The 8,177-nt window shown below is 53.6% G+C and overlaps 2 protein-coding genes across 2 annotated transcripts; one reads left to right on the top strand and one right to left on the bottom strand.

Annotated features, from left to right (window-relative positions):
* The first annotated feature begins 72 nt into the window (after positions 1-72).
* Positions 73-1,939, top strand: SOWAHD (sosondowah ankyrin repeat domain family member D). Its single transcript, XM_083797316.1, has one exon. It carries the CDS (start codon positions 333-335, stop codon positions 1,305-1,307), a length of 975 nt encoding a protein of 324 aa, XP_083653442.1. The 5' UTR covers positions 73-332; the 3' UTR covers positions 1,308-1,939.
* A 3,585-nt stretch (positions 1,940-5,524) lies between these two features.
* Positions 5,525-8,174, bottom strand: RPL39 (ribosomal protein L39). Its single transcript, XM_083797329.1, has 3 exons — positions 8,027-8,174; positions 7,622-7,725; positions 5,525-5,859 (listed from the first exon to the last, which is right to left on the bottom strand). Exons 1-3 carry the CDS (start codon positions 8,027-8,029, stop codon positions 5,811-5,813), a joined length of 156 nt encoding a protein of 51 aa, XP_083653455.1. The 5' UTR covers positions 8,030-8,174; the 3' UTR covers positions 5,525-5,810.
* Positions 8,175-8,177: the final 3 nt, after the last annotated feature.

Genomic DNA, 8,177 nt, shown 5'->3' with positions numbered 1-8,177 from the left:
GGCGGCCCCCCCCGCGGCTGCTGCCGGTGGTGCGGCCCGGGCTTAGGGAGGTGCGGCGGGGCGCGGGGCGGGCTGAGGGGGGCGGCGGCGGCCACGGCCCCTCGCGGGTCCCGCCCGGGCCCCTCCCGGCGGCGGGGCTCGGCCCCGGCTGCCCCGGGGATGGTCCCGGCGTGGAGGAGCCGGGCCGGGGCGGGTAACGCCGGGAGCCGCCGCCGCCTCCTGGTGCCCGGAGGAGGGCGCCCGGTGCCCGCCGCGGCGCGGCCAAAGGTCGCGGGGCCGGCGGCAGGTGCGGGGCCGGGCGGTCCCGCGGAGGCTCGCCCGGTGCCGGAGGCATGGCCCGGAGGGAGCGGGAGAGGGCCGGCGGCTCGGCTGAGCGGCGGGCGGCGGGGTCCCCCCGGGGCTTTGGGCGCCCGGAGCCGCCCGGCGGGGCCGTGGCCCGGGTGTCCCACCTGTGGCCGGGCGCTGCGGGGAGCAGGGAGCGCCTGCAGGCCCCGCACCCGGCTGACCCCGGCGGGAGCTGGGGCAGGGCGGCGGGCAGGCCGGCCGTCGGCCCCGGCAGCACCCGGAGGAAGGAGCTGAAGGGAATCCTCCTGCAGAGCAGCGGCAGCACGAAGCGGAGCGCCCCGGCACAGGTGGTGCCCGGCGGCAGCGGGCTCCTGGCCGGGCAGCACCAGGAGCAGGAGCCTCCGGAGCACAGCCCCGAGGTGCTGTCCCTTGCCTTGGACCCTCTGGAGCACGAGTGGCTGCTGACGGTGGCCCAAGGCGACGCGGAGAACATTGTCAGGCTGCTGGACCTGGACCCAAGCCTGCTGACCAGGAAAGACTTTGTGACGGGCTTCACCGCTCTGCACTGGCTCGCCAAGCACGGCCACCACGAGAGCTTCATCGAGGTGGTTGCCCACGCCCAGAAGAAGGGTTATCCCGTCAACGTGAACGTCCCCGCTGCCAGCGGTGGGCTCACCCCCTTGCACCTGGCCGCCCTACAGGGCCACGAGCTGCTCATCAAGTTGCTGGTGGGAGCTTACGGCGCAGACACCAGCTGCAGGGACCACAGCGGGCGCAAGGCCTGGCAGTACCTGAGGGCAGACGCTCCCAGGGAGCTAAAGGAGCTGGCGGGGGCCTTGGAGGAGGACTTGGCCCAGCTGCACATTTGCAACACCAACAACAACTGTAAGTCATCTGGAGAGGCCATGGCAGGGAGGGACTGTGTGGATTTTGGGGCTGGGGGGAAAACCCAGCAGCCCCGTAGCTTGTCGACCCTCTGGGACTTTGTCAAACAGGCGTTCACCTTCTTCCATGAGCGCTGAAGTGCCTCAGGCCCGTGTCGCCTGGAAACCCGCACTGAACAGCAGCTGGACAAGCCTGCGGTGAGCTGAGAGCTTGGCACGGGCTGGTGCTCCGAGTCCCAGCCAAGCCAGGATTAAGCCCCTGCATGGGGGCACCGTGGCTCTCCTGGGGCTGGCCCAGGACTTGCGTGGTCTCCTGGGGCTGTGCCATCTGAGTGGGTGTGGGAGGCGTGGGAGGCCATCAGGTGCATCTCCAAAACACCTCCTGCCCTGCTTTGGGGGATCCAGGAGCGCCTTTGCTGCAGCGTGCTCCCCCGTGCTAGGGTGCGAAGGGCGACTTGGGATGCTGCGGCCCTCCTGTCACAGGCACCGGGGGCTGCTCGTGCCCCTGGGGGTCCAGGAGGGGACGTGGTGTCCTGGGCTGGGGGCTTGGGGGAAGAAATTCATGCTGCCCTTCCCGGGCTAATGGCAGACTTTTGCTGTGGCCTTAGCTGGGTCACGTAGCGAGTCGGTGACTGGATTTTCCCATCTGTAAAATGAGGCCGTTGCTCTGCCCTGGCTCCCAGCAATGCTGCGAGGTTGGACTTGTCATTGTTTCTTGGGTGCCTGGACTGGGACACTGGCAGAATGTAATTAAATGTTTCACAACCGTACTGAGTTGTCACAGACCTGGTGCTGGGCAGACAGAGGAAAAGCAACCATGGCTTCAAAAACAACCCTTCCCCCCTTTTCTTTTTCACGCTTCCCTGCTGGCAGGGAGGGCAGGTACCAAAAAGCAGACAGTGTTGTCTGCTGTAAACACTCATTAGCTCCCCGTGACATCCAAGATCTCTGCCACCTGTGTTTCCTTTGGGTTGCTGTTTGTTTATAGAAGATAAAGCTGGTTCTCAGTAAAGGAAAAGCTGGAGTTCCCAGTTTGTCAGGGTCCAGAGCTGTATGAAGTCCAGGATATTATCTCTGTTTCTACCTCTACAACAGCACAGCACTGAGCGCACCGCTAACTGAGCCAAGGCTCTGCTCGTTTGGGAGCATTTTGTTTGCCACACAGAGCTCTACCCAGCCCGTTTCAACTTGTTTTTCACATTCTCGGAAGGCCACGGCTGCTTCAAACCATCTTCACAAAAACAACTGCCTCTTCCTCTTTTTCAGCGGCCAGAGGTGATTTCTGCCCCCTTAAATAGCAGTCTGATTTGAGAAGTGATTCTCAAACTGCAGCTGGGGAGTTTCTGTTCCTTTTCCTGGAGCAGCAGCCCTCACGGAGAGGGGAGGGGAGCCGAGGGCTCCTTCTGGCACCTTCCTGAGGCTCTGCAGGGGTGCACACGGGAATTGAGCCCATCTCTGGCCTTGCACAGGTGAACCAACACCTCGATGCAGAAAGATCCACAGGTAACCTGTCTCAGGGAAGCTTCAGCCTGTGGGTTTCACACCCCCCTGAGCTAACACCATTTATCTTCAGACTGTGCCCTGAAATGCTGCTTGGACACAGGAATGGTCCAGTCAGCAGTGGATGGTACACGAAGAATGGCTTCCAGGTGACTCAGTGGTGATCCAGTGACTGGATGTACAGATAGAAGTGTCCAGGCAGATTTTTAATCAGTGAGGTCAGCAGCTGAGACATACAAGATGTACTGGGAGTGGATTTAATACCTGATCTACACAGGTTTTGTGATGCTTTAACTAATAGATTAAAGAACGTGGTGACACAGCTCCTTTTGTACCTTGTCTGGCCACATCCATGCCAGGGGAAGGCAGGCTGGCTTCTAACCACTCCAGTTAAATCCACACAAACTCTGTGAAAAGCACCGATGCCAAAGTACCTGTAATCTTTAGGTCTGGTAACCGAAGTGTTGTTGATAAGACAGGTGGGTGCATTTTTTGATCTCTTAGTCCTCTGTCATCATCCTTTCACAGCAGCGTGCTGCTAGGGAGAGAGCACGGGATCGCTCCTACATCCTCCTCTGAGTAAGCCCCAGAGTAAACAGTGGAATTAGTGAGAATGGCCTTGAAGGAGCCGTTTCCTTGGCACTGCTAACGGCAGCTTAGTCACGCTCCACCAGGAAACCTGGACTTGAATTTTCCATTCACAATTGAAATCTAACTGTCAAATGCTACTGCTCAATCTGTATGATTTCTAGTATTTGCCTCCCCTTAAGAGCCAACCAAAACCCCCCTAAAAGCAGCTTTTTTCCCTGTCTTCGGTCACTGGTTTGAAGCCCTGTTCTGGTCCAAGGTTAGCGTGAAATCCCTGATCCGCCCCCAAAAGTCTCTTAGGGAAGGAAAGGGCAGAGAGCTGCTACAAAAGAAATTACCTCAAAGGTGTTTGTGTTGGTTAAGGTTCTCCAGAAGCTTCATTTTAACCAAATTTTAATTCGCACTGAATTTTCCTCATACTACCCCGTAATGCCCAATTTGAAATGCAGTTTCAGTCAAATGGGGAAGAACACCACAAGGGGTTGCTTTCCCAAGCAGCTCCATCTGATAAAAATAGCACGGTAAGGAGACAGAAATGGGGGGACAGTTATAAACAGTTTGATCTATTGCTTGGGAAAGTTTTTCCACAAATGCCATGTAGAAAACTGTCTCTTTCCATTCTCAGGTCCATAAAATTACTTTTCCGCTCATCAGCCAGGTCTTAATGGACATGATTAAAGAGAAACTCTGGGGGCAGCTCTGTCTGGCTGTGCAGGCACAGCAATGCAGCCAGCAGGCCTCCAGGGCTGAGCTTCGATCCTCATCACTACCGTCTCTTCTGAACGTGTGCTTGTGTTTAGAGAAGAGCACAGAAATGATTTTTTTAAAAAACACGGGGGTAAAAGTGTTTTTTACTGTGACAAAAGAAGTACATGGGCCTCTGCTGAAACAACTTTGAAGCATTTTGAAACATCTCTGGCAGTGCTCTTTGCTGCTTTCCTGTTGCAGCGACTTACCGCTTCCCCCTGATGATAAAGTAGAAACTAGACGTTATCTAGACTATTATCAGACAGGAAAAGAAGCTAAGAGATACCCCTGAAGCATCCTGAAGCTGGTAAAAATCCCAGCCTTGCCTTCCTGTGCTCAGAAAAACACCACTTAAGAGGGAGAGACTGACACGAGATCTGAGCAAAGCACATGTTTAGTATGCATCTCCGTGTGCCTGGCATATGCTGCTGCCTGCCGTTATTTACCTTCGACATAAAAGCGCAGGTGTGGCAGGCAGACTTCCTCAGGAAGCTGCCACCTAGGGCCTGAGGCACCGCGGCAGGCTGAACCCAAAGAGCACCAGAGCACTTAGCAACGCTCAGCGTCAGGAGGGGCTCTGCTGCAGCCACATCCGAGCAGCGGAGAACACAGGCATCGGGGAGCTGGGGTGCCGACTGCTCAGTTTATTCCTTCTTTCTTCTCTCCCCTTTCTAAATTGCTGCTAATTCACCCTCTGAGCACACCTTGCTGCCATTCTGCTGAGAATGATTTAAATTAAGCTGCCCCTGCGGCTGGCATCAAGACATTCTTGATCCAGCCATGACAGAGCTCCCAACAAGACTGAGCAGCAGGTTGTTACTTACTCTGTCACCTGAACGACCAGCAGGGCCTAGCTATGCTATACTGTGGTCCACCCCTGGGTGCAGGAACGGGTTACGTGGGAGGTAACGGGGAAGTGGCAGCTGTGACAGAAGGCAGCCACTGCGGACACCCATGTCAGCGTGATGGTAACTGGAGACCCTCACACAGGAAGCCACCTCACCCAGAGAAACCGTCCCAATGCACTTTGTGTTGCAGCTCCATAAAATGTAACCAGTGGAGATACACAGACACATCTTTAGCAAACTCTGACAATGCTGCTTACTTTTCCTAGTCACCTTTCCTAAAACTAACCCAAAATGTGATCCAGTTTTCTCTGGAGTTAACCAGTCAGACACCGGTACCTCAGTTACTGCAGCCATAGAAGCTGTGGCTCACAAAGTCTGCCTTTTTCAAACCCGTAGATGTCCTCTGTCTCCAAAGGACTGTTGTTTTTTTCCCTACAATTTGTCTAATAAAAGATTTTCTTCAAACTAACAGTTTTAAAATCAGTTTTGATGTTTACCCCTTTTCTTTAAAAATTGGTACTCTTTGCTCAGAGCTACGGTAAGTGAAAAGAAGACCTAATGCATCTGGAAAGCTGATGGTTTCTCCTGCTAGGTAAGATTATGTTCGTAGTAACGTTGCCTTTATTCTCTGTGTTGCTGTCCCACCACATACATAGGAAATCATTTCAGCCATTTCATTCAGGTCCATGTTTATTAACAAGCTCGTACACTGTCAACACTTAGGATGCCTGAAAGAAAGAACACTAATAGAACACAGTCTTCATGTTTCAGATGGCAACCGCCTCAAGATTATTCCCATTCAAATCATTAACCCAAACCAGTTTATACAAAAACAACTGGGCACTGCAGTCCAACACTACGGAAGGAATGACTGAGGGGATGTCCAGCAGTGTGTGGGGGTGTATCAATCTGACGCAGAAAGACAAGTGTTATTAGAGTTCCCGGGAGACAGTCTCTCTTACAAGCCCAGTTTGGTCCTTCTCCAGTGTCTCCTTTTGGAGTTGTACCTAAGACAAAAGCAGTGGAAGTTAGCAAAATGCACACTTGAGGATCCAGGTGGACCGAAAACACCTTCAATTAGTTCAGCAGTAAAGGACAGAAATTTTTTTTACATGCTACAGTTGCAAGCTGCCAACAAAAATCAACTTTGTACTGGTTTTTAATCAAATTTCCATCAGTTTACTTTCTTCATTCCCTAATTACGATGCTACTGCAACAGAATCTAAACCCCGAGAAAGAAACATGTCTAGAGAGAGATGCATTAGCACTGGCATGTCAATATTCTGCCTTGTCTTTTGGAGACAAAACGTTTATTGATTGTCCAATGATAATGAATGCTACCTCGTTAATGTAAATTCACAGCCTAAAACAAAAATTATCATTTTTGTCCAAAACATGGAAGAGCAGTGTATGGAAAACACCATCACCCCTGGAAGCATTCAAGGCCAGACTGGATGGGGCTTTGGGCAACCTGGTCTGGCGGGAGGTGTCCCTGCCCATGGCAGGGGGGTGGAACTGGGTGGGCTTTAAGGTCCCTTCCAACCCAAACCGCTCTGTGATTCCATGATTCTTCCAGGAAAGTATGGATATTCATTTATGCACCACAACAGATGTACCTGTTAAGGACAAACGGTTTCACCAACGGGTAGGTAAAACCAAAGACAACATTAACAGAGTTACTCTCAGCAGGGAAATGGCAGTACTCCCACAGAATGAAGCACTGGAATTGCAGCCTGCTTTAGTACACAGTTTGGAATAAAACTGATGACTGAGGTATCAAAGACAAGACAAAAAATAATGGTTTTGCCCCATAATACAGTATTTCAAAGTACTGCAATTCAGCCAAAACAGAAGCCCTTTTAAAGTTGGTATCTGGAAGACAAAGTTTGTGGCACTCAACTTTGATCTTTCCCAGAAAGAAATGAGTTAACAAAAGCAAAAGGACAGAACCTGGGTGCACTGCCTCAGTGCCTGAGCCAGCCACTGCTACTGTCACTCTCCTCACTACTTAGAAGAAAAAAAATAAATATATCTGGGAGAAAGAATCCTATTCCCTCTAAGAAGTCTAGACAGGGAAGCATACAAGCTACAGAGCTGGCTGCATGTGACTAGACTATACTTGTAAGCCAAAGGGCTTGGATAAGCACCACCTTTCATACACCTCACATTTATCTAGTATTCTGCAGCATTCTCTTATCACGCTTCCTGAAATTCAGTGGAACTCCTTCAAATGAATGCCACAGCAGTGAGTCAAGGATCTTATACTGTCAATTTTATAGTGCCTAAACCCAACAAGACCTTTGCTCCTCTACACACCATGCGCATCTCTGAACACCTGCTTTGTGCAAGGTACTCTTCCATGAAGATGCAACAACAGGGACGGCTGGGAGAGAGAGCAAAGGTGCTGGGGAGAGGAGTGTCAGGAGCAGAGTGGCTGCCAAAGTAAAAATTTTGGAATAAATCATCCATATGTTCGGCTTACGCTTTCATGTCTCCATGCTAACATCTGTAGATACTGACAGAGAACTGGAATAAAATAACTGCTACAGGATGAGAAGACACAGGAGCCCCACACAGCCTCAAGAAAACACAGTAGGACAACAGAATTGGGTGATCTGCCCCACTAATACTCGTATGGCAGTCACACCCATGAAACTGCACTCTTGCACACACGAATGCTGTGACACGCTCAGCACCTTCTCACGTCGCACAGGCCGCCTGCTTTAGGGCCCGTGCAGCTCCCTGGAGCACAGGAGCCGGTCTCGTTACCTGATCTTATTGCCTGTTTTCATGCGGATCCACTGCGGGATGGGCCGGTTTTGCTTCTGCTTCTTCGCGAGGAAGCGTTTGATCTTGAACGTCTTGTGGGACGACTGCAAGAGAGAGCGGCCGTTAGTGCTGCGGGAGGGGGCCCTGAGGAACCGTGAGGGGGCAGTGAGGGACCATGAGGGCTCTCACGGGCCATAAAGGGACATGAGGGACCGTGAGGGGGCTGTGAGGGCTCTGAGGTGCCATGACGGGCTGTGAGGCGCTGTGAGGGAGCCGCCATTTCGCGGGCGGTGAGGGAAGGCCCGATGCGGCGCCCCCCGCCCCGCCGTGTCCCCGCCGCCCCCGGGGAAGCCCCGTCCCGTCCCGGGGCGGCGGATGGCGGCGGATGGCGGCCGCTGGTCTCACCATGGCGCGGCGGTGCCTGGCGTCCCGGCGATGGCGGCGGCGGAAGGGGCGGCCCGGGCGGGAGGAGGCGGTGACGATGGCGGCGACAAGATGGGCGCGGGCCCGGCCCGGCGCCTCCTGGCGGCCCGGCGGAGCTGAGAGAGGGACGGCG

Source organism: Anser anser (assembly GCF_964211835.1).
Source record: "Anser anser genome assembly, chromosome: 13".
Classification (NCBI taxonomy): domain Eukaryota; kingdom Metazoa; phylum Chordata; class Aves; order Anseriformes; family Anatidae; genus Anser; species Anser anser.
The sequence above is the reverse complement of the archived record's forward strand: the minus strand, read 5'-3'. Positions and strand labels throughout refer to the sequence as shown.

Excerpts from the sequence above, each read along its gene's own strand:
- SOWAHD (XM_083797316.1), top strand. The coding sequence starts at position 333 with ATGGCCCGGAGGGAGCGGGAGAGGGCCGGCGGCTCGGCTGAGCGGCGG.
- RPL39 (XM_083797329.1), bottom strand. Across the intron at positions 5,860-7,621 it reads AAAACAGGCAATAAGATCAG|GTACAACTCCAAAAGGAGAC; the intron begins GTAACGAGACCG and ends CTTTTGTCTTAG.